This window comes from Panulirus ornatus, chromosome 73 (assembly GCF_036320965.1).
Source record: "Panulirus ornatus isolate Po-2019 chromosome 73, ASM3632096v1, whole genome shotgun sequence".
NCBI lineage: Eukaryota > Metazoa > Arthropoda > Malacostraca > Decapoda > Palinuridae > Panulirus > Panulirus ornatus.
The window spans coordinates 13,147,197-13,170,695 of NC_092296.1; the positions used below are offsets into that span (position 1 = coordinate 13,147,197).

At 39.5% G+C, this 23,499-nt stretch overlaps 1 protein-coding gene across 1 annotated transcript in view; it reads right to left on the reverse strand.

The window, feature by feature from the left end:
- Positions 1-16,740: 16,740 nt before the first annotated feature.
- LOC139748288 (uncharacterized) overlaps positions 16,741-23,499 on the reverse strand; it is a 75,962-nt gene continuing 69,203 nt past the window's right edge. The window contains exon 5 of the mRNA XM_071661275.1: positions 16,741-17,821. Within this exon, the coding sequence (XP_071517376.1) occupies positions 17,660-17,821 (162 nt within the window). The 3' untranslated portion in view covers positions 16,741-17,659. The remainder of the gene's footprint in view (positions 17,822-23,499) is intronic.

Below are 23,499 nucleotides of genomic sequence, written 5' to 3' on the forward strand. Positions count from 1 at the left end.
TGTAGGGTGTTTTGGTCGGGGTGGTATGTGAAGTCAGAGTCATGGAGAGTGGTTTGGTAAAGAGAAGAGAGGTGGCAAGGCAGCTAGAGTGAATGGTACTGCAGTTGGGTTTATTAAGAAATGGGGTGACTGTTGTTTTTGATTGGTTGGTAAGGATTTTCAGTGTATGTATAAAGACAAAGGGTATAATGGGTGATGGCATATACAGAGCAGTGTGGTTTCAGAGTGGAAGAAGATATGTGGATAAGGTACTTGCTTTAAGGGATGTGTTAGAAATACTATAGAGAAACAAATGGATTTGTATATGGCATTTATAGACTTGGAGGGAGCATATGATAAGGGTTGATAGGGATGCCTTGTGGAAGGTCTTAACAATATACTGTGTGGGAGGAAAGCTTCTAGAAGCAGTGGGAAGTTTTTATCAAGGTTATAAGGCATTTGTACAAGTAGAAAGAGGAGAGTGATTGGTTTACAAGGGAAGATTCAGTTTGTTTATGGGGTAGTGGAGGAGGTAAATGCAAAAGTCTTGGAAATTGGGGTGAATATGCAGACTTTGGGGATAAGAGGGCCTGAAAAGTGAGTCAGTTGCTGTTTGCTGATAATACAGAACTGCTGGCAGATTCCAGTGAGAAACTGCAGAAGTTGGTGTCTGAGTTTGGAAGTTTATGTGAAAGGAAGAAGTTGAGAGTAAATTTTAAAAAAGTAAGGTTGATAGGTTTAGCAGGGGTTAGTTTGAATGGAGAAAACTTGAAGGAAGTGTTTTAGATACCTGGGAGTGGACATGGGAGCGAAGGGAACCACAGAGGCAGAAGAAAGTTATAGGGTGGGTGAAGGGGTGAAGGTTTTGGGAGCGCTGAAGAATGTGTGGAAAGAATGTTATGTCGAGGGGGAAAAATGGATATATTTGAAGGAAAAGCACTCCAACAGTATCATATAGATGCGAGGCTTGAGCAATAAGTAAAGCTGTGCAGGGGAGGGCGGGTGTTGGAAATGAAATGCTTGAGGACAATATGTGGTGTGAAGTGGTTTGATCAAGTAAGTACTAAAAGGATAAGAGAGATATGAGATGTATAAAGTGTATTCACAATGGAGGAGCAGCAGCTAGTGAAGCTGAGGAATTCAGAGAGGAGTTGGTGTATATCATGGGAAGGTGTGTAAGGAAGTGAATTATAAAGTGTATTTACATTTGAAGGACACTGGAACGTTAAAACCAGAGATAGGATAGGGAGGAGGACTTGAAAAATCATTGATATTGCTAGAAAAGATATATAAGTAGGCCATTGATGGGTCTTGATCCATTATAAGTATTTATGTGCCCAAGGAGTGTGCAGATATACTTGACAGGCTCTTTTAATGTTAAAAATGTTACAAGAAGAGGGTTTAGTGCTAGGGCAGTAGAAGAGCATGTATAATGCATTCTTTAAAGATCAGGAAATGGCACTAAGCTGCAGATCAGTATCTCCAATGAGTGTAGACTACTGGAGGACTTGAAAAGACAATTAAAAAGGAAAGGATAATAAATTGCTAAGGAGAAACTTCCTACTAGCAAGAAAACAAGTTCAAAGAAAAGAGGTACAGTGTAATGCATGTTTTTATATTGTTGTAAATGAGCTGTTCTTGACGAAGACAGATGAATGTACTTTGTTCTTGGGCTCCCAGAAGGCAGTGGATTGTGTCCAGTGAATGTGGTTAGGGTAATAATAGATTTTCAGGGAGGTTTTAGTGGGAGATTTCCTCAGTGAATGGAAAATTACCTTTCTGGAAGAGAACAGAGGGCTCACATCTGAGGAGCCATTTCTAAGAACATTAGGGTTACTAGTGGCATGTCTTAGGAATGTTACTGTTTTTTTAGCCCACTGCTACAAAAGTGTAGGCACAATGTTTTGTCATCATCCCAACCTGTCTGTCTCTTTATGGACATTCTTCTTAGCTTAAAAGCTCAACATTCATCATAGATAATCCTTGCAGAGATGACTAACTGATTGGGTTTCTTGATGTTGTCTTTGGTAATTAGGAATAGTTGATCAAGATTCAAGCTTAAGAATCCAGGCTGTGGAATTGACTTACATGAGAGGAGCATGTGGTATGACAAGATGAAGAAAGTAATATGGCGTGTATGAGAGATGTGATATGGCAGGGAATGTGAAGGGAATAAATTGTGGAGTGGTAGAGTGGGTGAAATAAAATACTTTGAGGTGGTTTGGGCATGAGAAAAGAATGCAAGATGGGGAGCTTATAAGGACAGTATTTGATAGTATGATTAGAGGGGTTAGTGTGAGCGGAAGACTACTTGTGACATGGGAAATAGATTGGAAGAGTACTGAAAGGCGAGAAACGTGTGAAGAAAGCATGGAATGATGTTTGAGAGGGAGGGATGTAAATACAGGGATACATGGAGACTCTTTTGCCAAGGCCATCCCCATGATGGGAGTTCCAGAAGGAACAGGCATCAGCAATATACAGATAGAAACAATTAATTTTATACAAGTGCTGTAATTCAGGTGTGCTGAATGATAGAAGGTTCAAATTTGTAACATATACATATGTATTAGGCAAAGATCCTTTTTTTTTCAAATTATCTTTTTCATGTACAGATAGAAAGACATTGGGCAATGCAAATGCCCGTCAACCTTTATATAAAAGGGAACAGGTGTCAGAGATATGTAGATAGGAATAGTTAATTCTATACAAGTGTTATAACTTAGGTCTGCTGAATGATGGGAAGTTCAAATTTGTAACATACACATGTATTAGACAAAGATCCTTTTATTTTTCAAACTATCTTTTTCTTATACTTATGGAAGGACAATAGGCAATGCTAATGCCCCTCATCCTATGTAAATGATATGACAGGACTGGATTTATTCTTGAATATCTTTGTCGATGGTGCCAAAGTCATAAGAGATGTAAGAAATGATGATGGTTGCATCAGTTTAGAAAAAGGAACATATGCAAGCTTCCGAGGTGGTCTGATATGTGGTTGCTGAAGTTCAGTCAAAACAAATGTAGAGGACTGAAGATGGGGAATTGTAAAAGAAGGCCTCTGCATGCTTAAACCAGTTTGTGTAAGAAAACTAAGCTTCAACATTTGACTTAACCTGTTACCAGAACATGTTAGAACTGGTATCTACTGTTTGAAGTTAGATTTGAATTTAAATACATGGGTAAAATGATGTTCAATAAAGAGCTTAATAGATTAGTAAGTGTAACTTAGAGTTTGGTCACTTCAAGACAAAAACAAAAAAGGAACTAATAGAGAAGGTGCAGAAGAGAGCAAGAAAGATGGCAGCTGAATTAGGAGAGCTTAGTTATAGGTAGAGGTTAAAGGTTGTGAAGGTACTCACCATGGAAAGGGAAAGAATAAGGGAAGATTGACTTTATCACAGCCTAAGGACTTTGAAAGATGAAAGAGCAACTGGGGTTCATTACAAGATACTTGTCAGAAAAGAACATGTGGATGAATGAAATAAGTAGACTGTACAAAAGTTTCAAAAGTTGTATGATGGTTAAGCTCAAAAGATGGGGATCTTTGAGTGCTGAACATCCCAGTACTGTACAAACAGCTAATCATACAGTGTGATCCAAATTACTTTCCCATGTAACTTGACTGCCTAAGTTTTACTTGACCCAGATTACTCTGTTATTATACCTAATTAGTTTGACCTGCTCTAATTCTAAATTAGCCTGATTGAATAAAGTTGTCTGAAACAATTTTCCACTTTGACATTTAAAGTGATTTCTTACAGCCATGTATACACTGAATAATACAAAAGGATCACTGTTCACTTTATTTTCTCTTTGCATAACTCCACAGGATGAACTGTACTTCAAATGTTTTTCACTCATTTTGTAAGTGTTTTCAATTGGTTATAAATGATATACTCTCAAATCACATGATAAAAACATTACACATCTGGACAACATATGAAATGATTATACTATAAATAACATTTCTTTACTACAAGATGGGATAGAATCCATAAATATGTAAATGAATGACATGATAACTCCATGACAATAGTGGAAGTATGTATCTCTAGGAAGCAACATCCTATGGAAAAACAATGTGAAAAAAACAGAAACATCACTACAAATACACCTAATTACATCAAAGAGGTCAACTTGCATTTTCAGACCACATTTAAAATCCTGGAGTGCAGCATCAAAATTCCATGCCTGAGTTATGCAAAAAAGCTATTTATGGTACATACCAATAAAAATATAAATTCTAATAACATACATATGAAGCAGCAGAGAGATAACAATACAATAATATACTTAGGTATATAACAATCACAACAAAATATTTACAAACACATATGTTACATGAACTGCTACAAAGTACATCATCGGTCTGCTTAGACAAAGCTTAAGTAATTGGCAACTAGTTGGAAGCCCCTGATTGAGTCTGCATTATCAAAGATTTATCATAATCACACAAGACTGGCCCAGATCAACAGTGACTGGGCTGAATCACCAAGGATAGGTCTGATTAGAAGATTGGCTTTAAGCACTGTGGATTAGTCTGAACCATCAGAGCCTTACTTTGCACTTGAGGATCATTCTGACATGGGACAGATAAATAGACCGGCTTCGACTACAGTGACTATGCCCAATTTGTTACTGGTTTGACCAAGAATTTTACTGTGTAGACATCACATCAAAAATTCAAGTTTCAAGATGGACAGCCACAAGTATGACTTACAATAAGCATTAAATACAGATTAAAAAAAAAAAAAAACTGTAGAATAATAGTCTCCGTTTTTATATGCTAGGAAGATTGGTATAACTGTACCATGCACCTCCACACAAAATAAAAGTCTGTTGAGAGAGCTGAGAGGGGCTGAGGTAAGTCATAGAATGGGAAAGGGGGTTATGGTTTTCGGTGCTTTAAGGAGAGAGATCACTATCTGCAAGGGCAAAGATGAGTACTTTTGAATGTATAGTAGTCATGGCAGTGTTGCATGGATGTGAGTTTAGGAACTTAAATACAAAAAAAAGAACAATGGCGGGCATGCTGGGAATGATATGCCCTGGGATGATATATGATGTAAGGCATGATGATTATGTAAGGAATGGCTGCATAAGAGAAGTCTGGTAGTAAATTCAGTATGAATGAGAGAACTGACCAAAGTGTGTTTAAATGGTTCAGACTTTAGAAAATTCAGTATGAACGAGAGAACTGACCAAGGTGTGTTTAAATGGTTCAGACTTATGAATACGTTATCTTTCACCAAACAAGAAAAGAAGGAAAACAGACTGGGAGGTTAGATGGCAGTGTGCTAAGAGACAACTAACTTTCTTGGCTGACTACCACCACCTGTGGCAAACTCTTCTGGGTGGAAGTGGTGGTAGTCAAAGAGGCTGCCATTCTCCCTGGCCCCTCTGCCATCAACATGTCCACAGTTGCTTATTCATCTGCAAAATTTGACCCTTTCGCTGTGGCAGTCCTAAAGCTGAATATGCTGCACAACTTTATGTGCAGGATATTCTCAAATATTCTGAAAAATATCTCCATGATTATGTGATTAAGTAGAACGTAATATTTTCTTAATAATGTTATATAAAGCTCTACAAGATGAAATCATTTAGACGTATTTTGAGCATTTAACTTATAAAACCTTTAAACTTCATACATAATTTCTCAGTTCATGATCGACTGTGACATGTAGTACATTATCTGAGATGACATTTCTACACCACTGTTTTACATCATACACCATTCTTAACTCCACTGTGGCAAAAGAATGGTAGATAAGGGCTTTATGTTTTTTTTAATTTTCATACATCTCCATGGATATTTTGATTATGTAAAAATATAAAAAAATTTCACACTATAACAAATTAAATTCAACACTATCATGTGGAAAGGGAGCCGTGGTTTCGGTGCATTATTACATGACAGCTAGAGACTGAGGGTGAACGAATGGGGCCTTTGTTGTCTTTTCCTAGCACTACCTCGCACACATGAGGGGGGAGGGGGTTGTTATTTCATGTGTGGCGAGGTGGCGCTGTGAATGAAGAAAGGCAGACAGTATGAATTATGTACATGTGTATATATGTATGTGTGTGTATATATATGTGTACATTGAGATGTATAGGTATGTATATTTGCGTGTGTGGACGTGTATGTATATACATGTGTATGGGGGTGGGTTGGGCCATTTCTTTCGTCTGTTTCCTTGCGCTACCTCACAATATATTTTTTAATTTTTCACAGTTTTGCATTCATATCTTTAATCTTATATGAACATATACATAATTTTTTTGGGTGGGGGAGGGGGTGGTAGTGCTAATTGTAGTATTCATAAAACTTAACACTCGATCATGGCAAAACAAAGATAAAGGATTTTTTTATTTCATTTTCATAATGCTGCATCCACATCTCAGTTTCATATGAACAAAATACATTTTTGCCTTTTTTTTCTCATTTTTTGCTCATACAGTGGTAGCAAAGGTAGCTAGGTCTTAGGGTAACTGCTATATAAGGATTAACTTGCGCTTCTCTACAACCAGGGATGTGACGTACTCCAGGATTTCTGTCAGGCATATGTAATGAGATGCATGGTATATTGGAAGTGTTCTTGTCAAACAAGTATGATTACAGAGTGTTTCATCACTAGTTAATATTATCTTGTACGAATGTCAGCTTCACAAATTATTACATAAGGTGATGGCACAGATCTCATACAAGCCTTCTTGACATCTCCACATGTACTGACCAAAGTATGGACATATTTAGGCTGTAGCATCTGGAAAGGCATGGAATCCCAGTACAGTCATTAATGACTTTGTATATACCCCAGCTAAAAAAAAAGTATTTAACCCAGCCACTGAATGTCCCAACTGTGTCAACAGTATAAGATTATGGGGCAAATACACCCTAGTTGCAGCAAATGGATTAAAAACACTATAGGACTGCAGGAAATGTTCAAGAAACAGACCTCCCTTTCCCCCACCGCACAGATAAGGGTGATACATATAACATCCAGGTTATAAAAGTGCCCGACTTAAAACTAAGCTCCAAAAACTCCTTAATTTCTAGTCTGTCAATTACTTGTATTTATGGACCACATCTTTTTTAAATGTATTGCATAATATGGCATTCCATTAACATATACTTTGAAATACAATATCAAATCCATTATCACAGTTAGGAATAGGTGTTTCTTCTAATTTTAAGCATTTCTTTATATTTTCCCAACTTATGAACAAACTGACTTAACAAACAGGGCCCTGGAACCTCATCCATTTGTAACCTGAGAACCCACTATATATTTACAAAGGCAGCATATTAAGTCTTGGGTAACAGGGTTAGGCATAGGAGTAAAGGCATGTTATATACATTCCAGGATAAGAAACAGGGGTAACATAAGTGCAAAAACTCTCTTCCTGTAACACACACAGTAGTCACAAGTGGGAAACATTGAGGTGAATTCACCACTAAATTGCAGCTTGGGAAAAGTGATTGATCTATTTCTGCACTAGAAAGCTTAAATCCACATGCCTAACATGGGTGCCAGCTCTGGGACAGAAGTGTTTCAGATACTGAATTTTCTCAGAGTTTGGATTATTTGCAATTACAGAATGAGATATCTTGGGGATGGAACCCAAGTCCAAACACAAAATCCATTTACGTTTCATATATACCTTATACACATAGCCTGAAGGTAACTTATACAATATTTTTTGATAATTTTGTTCATGAAACAAAATTTGTATAACACTGAACCATCAAAAAGCTATGGAGTCAAAAACTCAGCTACCCCTTTAGACAATAAGTGGTTGTTTGGCATCACCTTCATTCCTGACATTGACATTGATTATGTTTAGCTAATGACAAACAATCATTTTCTTATTCATGCAAAAGTACTTAATGGTAAAAAGAATATGAAATACCATTAACACAATGAAGAAAAACAATGTGGTTAGAGTAACTTGTAACAATGTGTCGCCACTCAAAAAGTTTCAGAATTTAGAGCATTTCGGATTTCACATTTTCCGATTAGGGATGCTTAAACTGTATATATGTAGGTTAGAGAGGTGAATGCAAGAGCTTTGGAGAGAGGGGCAAGTATGCAGTCTGTTGTGGATGAGAGGGCTTGGGAAGTGAGTCAGTTGTTCGCTGATGATACAACGCTGGTGGTTGATAAGGGTGAGAAACTGCAGAAGCTGGTGACTGGGTTTGGTAGAGTGTGTGAAAGAAGAACGTTGAGATTAAATGTGAATAAGAGCAAGGTTATTAGGTTCAGTAGGGTTGAGGGACAAGTTAATTGGGAGGTAAGTTTTAATGGAGAAAAACTGGGTAAGTTTTAATTGAGAAAAACTGGAGGAAGTGAAGGGTTTTAGATATCTAAGAGTGGACTTAGCAGCGGATGGAACCATGGAAGCGGAAGTGAGTCACAGGGTATGGGAGGGGGCAAAGGTTCTGGGAGCGCTGATGAATGTGTGGAAGGAAAGAACAATATCTCGGAGAGCAAAAATGGGTATGTTTGAAGGAATAGTGGTTCCAGCAATGTTATATGGTTGCGAGGCATGGGCTATAGATAGGGTTGTGCGGAGGAGGGTGGATGTGTTGAAAATGAGATGTTTGAACACAATATGTGGTGTGAGGTGGTTTGATCGAGTAAGTAATGAAAGAGTAAGAGAGATGTGTGGTAATAAAATGAGTGGGGCTAAGACAGCAGAAGAGGGTGTGTTGAAATGGTTTGGACATATGGACAGAATGATAGAGGAAAGACTGACAAAGAGGATATATGTATCAGAGGTGGAGGGAAGGAGAAGCAGGAGACTAAATTGGAAGTGGAAGAATGGAGTGAAAAAGATTTTGAGCGATTGGGGCCTGAATATACAGGAGGGTGAAAGGCGTGCAAGGAATAGAGTAAACTGCAACTATGTGGTATACCAGGAGAGGGAAAATAAATAAATTGACATGCTGTCAGTGGATTGACCCAGGGCATGTGAAGCTTCTGGGGTAAACCATGGAAAGGTCTGTGGGGCCTGGATTAGGAAAGGGAGCTGTGGTTTCGGGCATTATTGCATGTCCTGATTCAATCCATTGACAGCACGTCGACCCCAGTATACCACATCGATCCAATTCACTCTATTCCTTGCCCGCCTTTCACCCTCCTGCATGTTCAGGCCCCGATCACTCAAAATCTTTTTCACTCCATCTTTCCACCTCCAATTTGGTCTCCCACTTCTCCTCGTTCCCTCCACCTCCAATACATCCTCTTGGTCAATCTTTCCTCACTAATTCTCTCCATGTGCCCAAACCATTTCAAAACACCCTCTTCTGCTCTCTCAACCATGCTCTTTTTATTTCCACACATCTCCCTTACCCTTACATTACTTACTCGATCAAACCACCTCACACCACATATTGTCCTCAAACATCTCATTTCCAGCACATCCATCCTCCTGCGCACAACTCTATCCATAGCACACGCCTCGCAACCATACAACATTGTTGGAACCACTATTCCTTCAAACATACCCATTTTTGCTTTCAAAGATAATGTTCTCGACTTCCACACATTCTTCAAGGCTACCAAGATTTTCGCCCCCTCCCCCACCCTATGATTTACTTCCGCTTCCATGGTTCCATCCGCTGCCAGATCCACTCCCAGATATCTAAAACACTTTACTTCCTCCAGTTTTTCTCCATTCAAACTTACCTCCCAATTGACCTGACCCTCAACCCTACTATACCTAATAACCTTGCTCTTATTCACATTTACTTTTAACTTTCTTCTTTTCTGCAGTTTCTTACATGAATCAGCCACCAGCGCTGTATCATCAGCGAACAACAACTGACTCACTTCCCAAGCTCTCTCATCCCCAACAGACTTCATACTTGCCCCTCTTTCCAAAACTCTTGCATTCACCTCCCTAACAACCCCATCCATAAACAAATCAAACAACCAAGGAGACAACACACACCCCTGCCGCAAACCTACATTCACTGAGAACCAATCACTTTCCTCTCTTCCTACATGTACACATGCCTTACATCCTCGATAAAAACTTTTCACTGCTTCAAACAACTTGCCTCCCACACCATATATTCTTAGTACCTTCCACAGAGCATCTCTATCAACTCTATCATATGCCTTCTCCAGATCCATAAATGCTACATATAACTCCATTTGCTTTTCTAAGTATTTCTCATATACATTCTTCAAAGCAAACACCTGATCCACACATCCTCTACCACTTCTGAAACTACACTGCTCTTCCCCAATCTGATGCTCTGTACATGCCTTCACTCTCTCAATCAATACCCTCCCATATAATTTACCAGGAATACTCAACAAACTTATACCTCTGTAATTTGAGCACTCACTCTTATCCCCTTTGCCTTTGTACAATGGCACTATGCACGCATTCTGCCAATCCTCAGGCACCTCACCATGAGTCATACATACATTAAATTACCTTACCAACCAGTCAATAATACAGTCACCCCCTTTTTTAATAAATTCCACTGCAATACCATCCAAACCTGTTGCCTTGCCAGCTTTCATCTTCCGCAAAGCTTTTACTACCTCTTCTCTGTTTACCAAATCATTTTCCCTAACCCTCTCACTTTGCACACCACCTCGACCAAAACACCCTATATCTGCCACTCTATCATCAAACACATTCAACAAACCTTCAAAATACTCACTCCATCTCCTTCTCACATCACCACTACTTGTTATCACCTCCCCATTTGCACCCTTCACTGAAGTTCCCATTTGCTCCCTTGTCTTACGCACTTTATTTACCTCGTTCCAGAACATCTTTTTATTCTCCCTAAAATTTAATGATACTCTCTCACCCCAACTCTCATTTGCCCTCTTTTTCACCTCTTGCACCTTTCTCTTGACCTCCTGTCAATAATGATAATAATATATATATATATATATATATATATATATTTTTTTTTTTTTTCTTTTTATACTTTGTCGCTCCCCTTACTTCCACTGTTCTCACCTTTTTCCATTCTGTACACAGTCTCTCCTGGTACTTCCCCACACAGGTCTCCTTCCCAAGCTCACTTACTCTCACCACCTTCTTCACCCCAACATTCACTCCTCTTTTCTGAAAACCCTTACTAATCTTCACCTTAGCCTCCACAAGATAATGATCAGACATCCCTCCAGTTGCACCTCTCAGCACATTAACATCCAAAAGTCTCTCTTTCGCACGCCTGTCAATTAACACGTAATCCAATAACGCTCTCTGGCCATCTCTCCTGCTTACATAAGTATACTTATGTATATCTCGCTTTTTAAACCAGGTATTCCCAATCATCAGTCCTTTTTCAGGGGTGTATTTAGGGAATCAGTGATGGATTGCGCAAAAGATGCTTGTGGCATGAGAAGAGTGGGAGGTGGGCTGTTTAGAAAGGGTAGTGAGTGGTGGGATGAAGAAGTAAGAGTATTAGTGAAAGAGAAGAGAGAGGCATTTGGACGATTTTTGCAGGGAAAAAATGCAATTGAGTGGGAGAAGTATAAAAGAAAGAGACAGGAGGTCAAGAGAAAGGTGCAAGAGGTGAAAAAAAGGGCAAATGAGAGTTGGGGTGAGAGACTATCAGTAAATTTTAGGGAGAATAAAAAGATGTTCTGGAAGGAGGTAAATAGGGTGCGTAAGACAAGGGAGCAAATGGGAACTTCAGTGAAGGGCGTAAATGGGGAGGTGATAACAAGTAGTGGTGATGTGAGAAGGAGATGGAATGAGTATTTTGAAGGTTTGTTGAATGTGTCTGATGACAGAGTGGCAGATATAGGGTGTTTTGGTCGTGGTGGTGTGCAAAGTGAGAGGGTTAGGGAAAATGATTTGGTAAACAGAGAAGAGGTAGTAAAAGCTTTGCGGAAGATGAAAGCCGGCAAGGCAGCAGGTTTGGATGGTATTGCAGTGGAATTTATTAAAAAAGGGGGTGACTGTATTGTTGACTGGTTGGTAAGGTTATTTAATGTATGTATGACTCATGGTGAGGTGCCTGAGGATTGGCGGAATGCGTGCATAGTGCCATTGTACAAAGGCAAAGGGGATAAGAGTGAGTGCTCAAATTACAGAGGTATAAGTTTGTTGAGTATTCCTGGTAAACTATATGGGAGGGTATTGATTGAGAGGGTGAAGGCATGTACAGAGCATCAGATTGGGGAAGAGCAGTGCGGTTTCAGAAGTGGTAGAGGATGTGTGGATCAGGTGTTTGCTTTGAAGAATGTATGTGAGAAATACTTAGAAAAGCAAATGGATTTGTATGTAGCATTTATGGATCTGGAGAAGGCATATGATAGAGTTGATAGAGATGCTCTGTGGAAGGTATTAAGAATATATGGTGTGGGAGGCAAGTTGTTAGAAGCAGTGAAAAGTTTTTATCGAGGATGTAAGGCATGTGTACGTGTAGGAAGAGAGGAAAGTGATTGGTTCTCAGTGAATGTAGGTTTGCGGCAGGGGTGTGTGATGTCTCCATGGTTGTTTAATTTGTTTATGGATGGGGTTGTTAGGGAGGTAAATGCAAGAGTCCTGGAAAGAGGGGCAAGTATGAAGTCTGTTGGGGATGAGAGAGCTTGGGAAGTGAGTCAGTTGTTGTTCGCTGATGATACAGCGCTGGTGGCTGATTCATGTGAGAAACTGCAGAAGCTGGTGACTGAGTTTGGTAAAGTGTGTGGAAGAAGAAAGTTAAGAGTAAATGTGAATAAGAGCAAGGTTATTAGGTACAGTAGGGTTGAGGGTCAAGTCAATTGGGAGGTGAGTTTGAATGGAGAAAAACTGGAGGAAGTGAAGTGTTTTAGATATCTGGGAGTGGATCTGTCAGCGGATGGAACCATGGAAGCGGAAGTGGATCATAGGGTGGGGGAGGGGGCGAAAATTTTGGGAGCCTTGAAAAATGTGTGGAAGTCGAGAACATTATCTCGGAAAGCAAAAATGGGTATGTTTGAAGGAATAGTGGTTCCAACAATGTTGTATGGTTGCGAGGCGTGGGCTATGGATAGAGTTGTGCGCAGGAGGATGGATGTGCTGGAAATGAGATGTTTGAGGACAATGTGTGGTGTGAGGTGGTTTGATCGAGTAAGTAACGTAAGGGTAAGAGAGATGTGTGGAAATAAAAAGAGCGTGGTTGAGAGAGCAGAAGAGGGTGTTTTGAAATGGTTTGGGCACATGGAGAGAATGAGTGAGGAAAGATTGACCAAGAGGATATATGTGTCGGAGGTGGAGGGAACGAGGAGAAGAGGGAGACCAAATTGGAGGTGGAAAGATGGAGTGAAAAAGATTTTGTGTGATCGGGGCCTGAACATGCAGGAGGGTGAAAGGAGGGCAAGGAATAGAGTGAATTGGAGCGATGTGGTATACAGGGGTTGACGTGCTGTCAGTGGATTGAATCAAGGCATGTGAAGCGTCTGGGGTAAACCATGGAAAGCTGTGTAGGTATGTATATTTGCGTGTGTGGACGTGTGTATGTACGTGTGTATGGGGGTTGGGCCATTTCTTTCGTCTGTTTCCTCGCGCTACCTCGCAAACGCGGGAGACAGCGACAAAGTATAAAAAAAAAAAAAAAAAAAAAAAAAAAAAAAAACTTTGTCGCTGTCTCCCGCGTCTGCGAGGTAGCGCAAGGAAACAGACGAAAGAAATGGCCCAACCCCCCCCCCATACACATGTACATACACATGTCCACACACGCAAATATACATACCTACACAGCTTTCCATGGTTTACCCCGGACGCTTCACATGCCTTGGTTCAATCCACTGACAGCACGTCGACCCCTGTATACCACATCACTCCAATTCGCTCTATTTCTTGCCCTCCTTTCACCCTCCTGCATGTTCAGGCCCCGATCACACAAAATCCTTTTCACTCCATCTTTCCACCTCCAATTTGGTCTCCCTCTTCTCCTCGTTCCCTCCACCTCCGACACATATATCCTCTTGGTCAATCTTTCCTCACTCATTCTCTCCATGTGCCCAAACCATTTCAAAACACCCTCTTCTGCTCTCTCAACCACGCTCTTTTTATTTCCACACATCTCTCTTACCCTTACGTTACTCACTCGATCAAACCACCTCACACCACACATTGTCCTCAAGCATCTCATTTCCAGCACATCCATCCATCATTTATTTATATATTTTGCTTTGTCGCTGTCTCCTGCGTTTGCGAGGTAGCACAAGGAAACAGACGAAAGAAATGGCCCAACCCACCCCCATACACATGTATATACATACACGTCCACACACACAAATATACATACCTATACATCTCAATGTACACATATATATACACACACAAACACATACATATATACCCATGCACACAATTCACACTGTCTGCCTTTATTCATTCCCATCGCCACCTCGCCACACATGGAATAACATCCCCCTCCCCCCTCATGTGTGCGAGGTAGCGCTAGGAAACGACGACAAAGGCCCCATTCATTCACACTCAGTCTCTAGCTGTCATGCAATAATGCCCGAAACCACAGCTCCCTTTCCACATCCAGGCCCCACACAACTTTCCATGGTTTACCCCAGACGCTTCATATGCCCTGATTCAATCCACTGACATCACGTCAACCCCGGTATACCACATCGATCCAATTCACTCTATTCCTTGCCCGCCTTTCACCCTCCTGCATGTTCAGGCCCCGATCACTCAAAATCTTTTTCACTCCATCTTTCCACCTCCAATTTGGTCTCCCACTTCTCCTTCCCTCCACCTCTGACACATATATCCTCTTGGTCAATCTTTCCTCGCTCATTCTCTCCATGTGCCCAAACCATTTCAAAACACCCTCTTCTGCTCTCTCAACGACGCTCCTTTTATTTCCACACATCTCTCTTATCCTTACATTACTTACTCAATCAAACCACCTCACACCACACATGTGTACATGTGTTCATGTGTACGTGTAGGAAGAGAGGAAAGTGATTGGTTCTCAGTGAATGTAGGTTTGTGGCAGGGGTGTGTGATGTCTCCATGGTTGTTTAATTTGTTTATGGATGGGGTTGTTAGGGAGGTGAAAGCAAGAGTTTTGGAAAGAGGGGCAAGTATGACATCTGTTGTGGATGAGAGAGCTTGGGAAGTGAGTCAGTAGTTGTTCACTGATGATACAGCGCTGGTGACTGATTCATGTAAGAAACTGCAGAAGCTGGTGACTGAGTTTGGTAAAGTGTGTGAAAGAAGAAAGTTAAGAGTATATGTGAATAAGAGCAAGGTTATTAGGTACAGTAGGGTTGAGGGTCAAGTCAATTGGGAGGTAAGTTTGAATGGAGAAAAAATGGAGGAAGTAAAGTGTTTTAGATATCTGGGAGTGGATCTGGCAGTGGATGGAACCATGGAAGCGGAAGTGAATCATAGGGTGGGGGAGGGGGCGAAAATCCTGGGAGCCTTGAAGAATGTGTGGAAGTCGAGAACATTATCTCGGAAAGCAAAAATGGGTATGTTTGAAGGAATAGTGGTTCCAACAATGTTGTATGGTTGCGAGGCGTGGGATATGGATTTTGAAAAAAAATATATATATCCCCTGGGGATAGGGGATTAAGAATACTTCCCACGTATTCCCTGCGTGTCGTAGAAGGCGACTAAAAGGGGAGGGAGCGGGAGGCTGGAAATCCTCCTCTCGTTTTTTTTTTTAATTTTCCAAAAGAAGGAACAGAGGGGGGCCAGGTGAGGATATTCCACAAAGGCCCAGTCCTCTGTTCTTAAACGCTACCTCGGTAATGCGGGAAATGGCGAATAGTTTAAAAGAACGAAAATATATATATAGGGGATAGGGGAGAAAGAATACTTCCCACGTATTCCCTGCGTGTCGTAGAAGGCGACTAAAAGGGGAGGGAGCGGGGGGCTGGAAATCCTCCCCTCTCGTTTTTTTTTTTTTTTAATTTTCCAAAAGAAGGAACAGAGAATTCGGCCAGGTGAGGGTATTCCCTCAAAGGCCCAGTCCTCTGTTCTTAACGCTACCTCGCTAATGCGGGAAATGGCGAATAGTTTGAATGAAAGAAAAGAATATATATATATCTCCCCTTTTAGTCGCCTTCTACGACACGCAGGGAATACGTGGGAAGTATTCTTTCTCCCCTATCCCTATTTATTTGCCTCTTCCTACATTAGCAAAGAAGTGCCAGGAACAGATGAAGAAAGGCCACATTCTCTTGCATCTATTCTTTAGCTGTTATGTGCAATGCACTGAGACCACAGTCCCCTATCTACAACCAAGCCGCACAGACATTTCCATAGTTTTACCCAGCCCTCCACTGAGAGCCCATCAACACCTGTATAATACACTGTACCACTTTACACTATCACATACATGCCTTTCACCCTCATTTTTTTCTCTATTCTTCTATCTCCACTAAAAATCTATGCCTTCACTAAAGCTTCTCCCTATATAAGCAGAGAGCAATCTTGATACAATACATTCTTATTGGCATTTCAAATACAATAAGTTCTCTCTCGCATACTCATACAAAAAAATTGGTTTTATATATATCCCCATTTGGTACAGATCTTTGGGAAAATTTTCATCAGTGCCACTTTATTTAAAATGCACTTCAAAAGTGGTACCCATAAAAAAGTATTGACACTTAATATCTCTTGATTATAATGGATGATTTCTTTATATTTTCCACAATTTACATATCAATCTGTTGAATATTTTACAATGACTGATATATTCATATGATTTTGACTGATTTTCCCTTGTTGTACATTTCTAACTAGCTATGCCCAAGGATGAAAAGTCTCTTTTGCTTAGCTGAATCTGAGACTTATGAATGTAAGCAAAACACAGTTCATGGTGAAACATTTTTCTAACTACCCAAAGCAGAAAGTGAAACTCTTTGACCAGCTAAAATCCAAGTGTGCTTCATTCTGCTTCTCTGCTGAAATGTCTCCAACAGATAAACAAAAAGTGATGTACTTAAGATATCAGCAAAAAACAATAACTTTGTTAATTAGCTCAAGTATAAACTTGAAATGATAAACTGACCAACTGTATATGCTTCAGTATGAAGTGTTAAAGTAAGTGAGACTACCTTTAGCCCCACAAATATAGAAATACTAAGAATGGTGATTCTTCGATTTCAATAAGTTGTCATTTTTTAGATCAGACAGTAGTTATACTCATTATTTTATGTTCATCTATGCCAGTAATACCTCTTGAGTTGAATTTTGAAAATCCTCTTTCCCTTTCAAGGAAAGTTGATGTTTTACAGTCTGTTTCTAAAGTCCTTGGTAATTTTCAGATTTAACATTCAACACTTAGTGCTACTAACTATAAAGGAATTCACAGCTCATTTGCATCCTGATGATAAGCTTATTTTTAAGCTTGAAACTTGACCCATCCATGAAAAAAAAATAATCTTAAAATGTCCTCTAGCAGACTGGTATCACACTACTAAGTGATATCCATTCTTTCATTTTGGACCCAAAACAAACAAGAATGGTTACAAGAATGCTATGAACTTCAAACAAACCCATTCCAATATAACATATTTGGTCTGAATCACAACACCAGAATGAACCATGAATCTATCAGATTTTAATCTACAAAACTTATCAGTCTTCATCTCATGAAAAGCACTACAAAATTGGTATTAACAATGAACCCACCCACAGCTAATTTAACAAACACATTTGAATCAAATGCACCTTCCATTACTGCCTGTTGTTACACAACCTCTATGAAGAACTTAAAGATGATCATGATGAGGATGAAGAGGACAATGAGGCCTGCAGATACCCCTGTACAGGTCCTTGTGGCACTTGACTTTGGCTGATTCTGCACCAGAGGGCCATCAGGAGGAGGCATGGGGGTACCAACCATGCTTACCTGTGGAGTGGAGTAAACTGATGAAACATAAAGTGCTATATTCATAACTTGCAAGGAACCACTAAACAGAAAAAAGAAATCAAAGACTACGGAAAATCAAGCAAAGGAAGATGAAAACTTTAAAAGATCAAATACAAAAAGATATTAGAAAAGATTAATGGAAAGGGGAAAATACTTTTTACAGTAAAGTTTCCATCCTGGAGAAATTGAGTACAACTGACCAGAAGATTCTTAAAACTTACCTTGTACTCTCTAAATTTTCCCATCCACACAAAAAAGGTCTCAATGGTTCCCACACTATGTAAAAGCAAGCAGACATGGTAAATATCACCTACAACTTAACTGTTTGCTAAATATCCACAAGGCTCTGTTACCTGAAGAAAACCATTGTGGAGGAACATTCCACATCCTCCAACCCAGACACCTGCTCTACTACATAGTGTAAACAAATGAAATTTTTGTGGGGTCAGATGATAACAGCTAATTATCGTATATAGATATATCGGGAGACCTACGTAGTGTGATTCTGATTATAACATTAGTGGTAAACTCTGTCTCCAAGAAGAGAAGAAATAAAGGATGATGCAACAAATATATACATGGTGGATCTAACTAGACACAACATGCCTGGATTTCACTGCCTAAGCATCATGCCAAGCATTAATCTTAATATTCTTGATGTAAATGATCGTGGTTAATTAAATGGCTTGAGATAATTTTCTTTAATATTCCAAATCTTGCTAATTTTACTAAAATTTCTACCATTTGTTAGGCCAAGGGATAATACTGTTTCATTACAGACAGAAATGAAAGGGCTCAGAAAAACTAGGCACAATATAAGATTAAAAAAAAAAGGACAAAATCTAACACACAGAAATTCAAACATAAAATGAATTAAATGGAAGGTTACAATGACATGTGAAATCAAATAGGTTTTGACACTGCCGTAACGCTTGGTGAAATAATGAAATGATTAAAGACACTTTAAGAGGCAAAACATGCTAAAAAAAATTATTCAAATTAAGGAAAAATATACGTAGCATTGAAGGAAGAGGAAACTATCAGTTATACTTATTGAGATGACAGACAGGGTAACAAATGCAGAAAATATAGTACTTAGGAAATGTAGTACAGTAAACACTACATTGATACAAATTAATGTTTACAAGAAACTAAATAAATTTAAGACACAATGAAATTAGAAGAAAATCAAGTCGAAAAATTTTCAACAGGGCTGTAAGACCTATTGTAGGGGACAAAGCTGTACAGTTTCTACCCATTTCAAAATACAGAATCTTGTTCTCTAATTATCATTTAATGTCCTTGTATCAAAATGTGCTACTTCTGCAGCCAGTGAATGAACCAAGCAGAATCTTGTTTAGATGGATGCATTAAACTTCACACATCAATTTTTTCCTTGAAGGGTTACAATGATTGTCAAATCTACCAAGAAAAATTTCCTCAATTAAGGTGTTAGAAAAGTGGTCACTTTCTGCACGTAACACACGAAATGAATTTCAATGAGACACAGTGATGCAGTGGTGTCATATAAAGTACTATATAAATTTCAACTGTATGGCAGATCATAACTACTTTAATCAATGTTCTGTTAGAAGTAATTAGTTCTAATAAATGATGTGCTTCTAGTAAAATGAATTAATTCAGCCTGATAAGTATTCTGATTTGTGAAAGTCAGTCAGCAGAGAAACTGTATGGTAGTCTTTTGACTTAGAATTGGCTGCTTACTAAATTGGTTCTACCAGTGATCGAACCAATTACAAAAAACCTAATTACAATATTTTGCTCCTGTGACTTGGTAGACTATGCAAAACCATGGTTGTAATAAGGATAAACTTTGAATACAAATGAAATGCTTAACATCCACTTTCCCAGAGAGCAAACACATGATATGAACCATCCTGTGATACACTTATTACCCTCTAGAAGTCCTCAGTCAAGGTCATGTCTTGGTTCAGAGAACAACTGTTACAGATAATTAAAGTTTGAACCTGCTGGAATGTACTTGTGAATTTTCTGATATTATACTCAAGTTCTATTTGACACAAAACGGGATGATGACGGTTATCTTGTATTAGCAGCATTACTCTCAAACTAGCATACTTCTAACATGATCTCAACCATTTCTGGTAGTTTTTGCACTTCAGCCATTTTGTTGTGAATGGTTTCTGTTTTGTGTATTGCCTAGTGTGAAAAAAAATACAAACTTTTTTGTCATGAAATACCTATACAATATTACTGAAAAAAAAAAACAGTATAATTGCCTCTATACTGGTGAGGGTGGTTGGTGAAATGATGGGGGCATGCCAAGGATGGTACCACTGATCCTCATTACTCACATAAATAAATGATTTAAGGTTTCCTTCTAGATGTGATCTTCATTCTACATACACTTACAAACATTACACACCATCTTTTCCTTTCCACACATACCATACATATCATCTATATACTTCTATGTGGCCATTTTTTTACATTCTAAACCATAATCTAGGTATTTGGTCATCATTTAAAAAGACAGCACATTATCTGCATGAAGAAATAAAAAATAAAAAAATAACCAATACAAAAGAAACTTATTCTTTGCAAAACTGACAAGAAATTAACCAAGGGCAAATGAGAGTTGGGGTGAGAGAGTATCATTAAATTTTAGGGAGAATAAAAAGATGTTCTGGAACGAGGTAAATAAAGTGCGTAAGACAAGGGAGCAAATGGGAACTTCAGTGAAGGGCGCAAATGGGGAGGTGATAACAAGTAGTGGTGATGTGAGAAGGAGATGGAGTGAGTATTTTGAAGGTTTGTTGAATGTGTTTGATGATAGAGTGGCAGATATAGGGTGTTTTGGTCGAGGTGGTGTGCAAAGTGAGAGGGTTAGGGAAAATGATTTGGTAAACAGAGAAGAGGTAGTGAAAGCTTTGCGGAAGATGAAAGCCGGCAAGGCAGCAGGTTTGGATGGTATTGCAGTGGAATTTATTAAAAAAGGGGGTGACTGTATTGTTGACTGGTTGGTAAGGTTATTTAATGTATGTATGACTCATGGTGAGGTGCCTGAGGATTGGCAGAATGCGTGCATAGTGCCATTGTACAAAGGCAAAGGGGATAAGAGTGAGTGCTCAAATTACAGAGGTATAAGTTTGCTGAGTATTCCTGGTAAATTATATGGGAGGGTATTGATTGAGAGGGTGAAGGCATGTACAGAGCATCAGATTAGGGAAGAGCAGTGTGGTTTCAGAAGTAGTAGAGGATGTGTGGATCAGGTGTTTGCTTTGAAGAATGTATGTGAGAAATACCTAGAAAAGCAAATGGATTTGTATGTAGCATTTATGGATCTGGAGAAGGCATATGATAGAGTTGATAGAGATGCTCTGTGGAAGGTATTAAGATTATATGGTGTGGGAGGCAAGTTGTTAGAAGCAGTGAAAAGTTTTTATCGAGGATGTAAGGCATGTGTACGTGTAGGAAGAGAGGAAAGTGATTGGTTCTCAGTGAATGTAGGTTTGCGGCAGGGGTGTGTGATGTCTCCATGGTTGTTTAATTTGTTTATGGATGGGGTTGTTAGGGAGGTAAATGCAAGAGTTTTGGAAAGAGGGGCAAGTATGAAGGCTGTTGGGGATGAGAGAGCTTGGGAAGTGAGTCAGTTGTTGTTCACTGATGATACAGCGCTGGTGGCTGATTCATGTGAGAAACTGCAGAAGCTGGTGACTGAGTTTGGTAAAGTGTGTGGAAGAAGAAAGTTAAGAGTAAATGTGAATAAGAGTAAGGTTATTAGGTACAGTAGGGTTGAGGGTCAAGTCAATTGGGAGGTGAGTTTGAATGGAGAAAAACTGGAGGAAGTGAAGTGTTTTAGATATCTGGGAGTGGATCTGGCAGCGGATGGAACCATGGAAGCGGAAGTGGATCATAGGGTGGGGGAGGGGGCGAAAATTCTGGGGGCCTTGAAGAATGTGTGGAAGTCGAGAACATTATCTCGGAAAGCAAAAATGGGTATGTTTGAAGGAATAGTGGTTCCAACAATGTTGTATGGTTGCGAGGCGTGGGCTATGGATAGAGTTGTGCGCAGGAGGATGGATGTGCTGGAAATGAGATGTTTGAGGACAATGTGTGGTGTGAGGTGGTTTGATCGAGTGAGTAATGTAAGGGTAAGAGAGATGTGTGGAAATAAAAAGAGCGTGGTTGAGAGAGCAGAAGAGGGTGTTTTGAAGTGGTTTGGGCACATGGAGAGAATGAGTGAGGAAAGATTGACCAAGAGGATATATGTGTCAGAGGTGGAGGGAACGAGAAGAGGGAGACCAAATTGGAGGTGGAAAGATGGAGTGAAAAAGATTTTGTGTGATCGGGGCCTGAACATGCAGGAGGGTGAAAGGAGGGCAAGGAATAGAGTGAATTGGAGCGATGTGGTATACCGGGGTTGACGTGCTGTCAGTGGATTGAATCAAGGCATGTGAAGCGTCTGGGGTAAACCATGGAAAGCTGTGTAGGTATGTATATTTGCGTGTGTGGACGTATGTATATACATGTGTATGGGGGGGAGGTTGGGCCATTTCTTTCGTTTGTTTCCTTGTGCTACCTCGCAAATGCGGGAGACAGCGACAAAGTATAATAAAAAAAAAAATAAATATATATATATATATATATATATATATATATGAATATGCATTTTATCTACAGCTTAGTTGACTGTGGACCGACTGCTTTGACTAGGATTCGAACCCATGCGCTTGACCCTGGGCGGCCTGTGAATGCCCTCACTGTCACGAACGCCACACCACTTAGCGTGATGGAGGACACGCGTGCGTCTCTCGCTGTCGGGGTGGATGCACGACTCACACATAGACCAAAAAGAAGTACTGATATGTTGACGGAAGTTGAGACAGCGACAAAGTATAATAAATAAATAAAAAATATCCCTACAATGGTGATGAAGTTGAGCTATGATGTTTTATAGCTGACTGTTAACTGCAGTACTTTCTTAGCTGTGTTTTTAGGTTTCTAGTGATATCTGTGAACAAGATGTGGTGTCATATATGGCTGGGAATTCAAATAAGGATGCAAAAGGTTTAGAGTCACTATCATGGCATGGCGCACGGAACTATATCCAGCTCATAAAAGCAAAGGTGGTTCAGCTGGGAGCATAGGAAAATTTAAGACATTGTATGATAACAAAGAGTGTTCAAGAGATAGAACCCCATAACTTCCTACCCATACAAAGCAAACAGTCTAGGTGGCGGGGTGGCGATGGGAATAAATAAAGGCAGACAGTACGAATTGTGTACATGTGTATATATGTCTGTGTGTGTATATATAAGTATACGTTGAGATGTATAGGTATGTATATTTGCGTGTGGATGTGTATGTATATACGTGTATGTGGGTGGGTTGGGCCATTCTTTCGTCTGTTTCCTTGCGCTACCTTGCTAACGCGGAAGACAGCGACAAAGCAAAATAAATAAATAAATAAATATATATAAAACTTCTAGGCACCAATACTCATCCAATCACTGGTAGTGTACCATCTCTTTATAGCACATTTTGCACAACTTTCAAAAAGCAAATTTGGTTGAGTGCAAAAATCATCTGGGTCAAAAATCATGTGCATAAATTCATTCACTGTCATCACTGAAGATGGATTTCCATCTGTGGGTTTAGCTATTTTTTGGTTT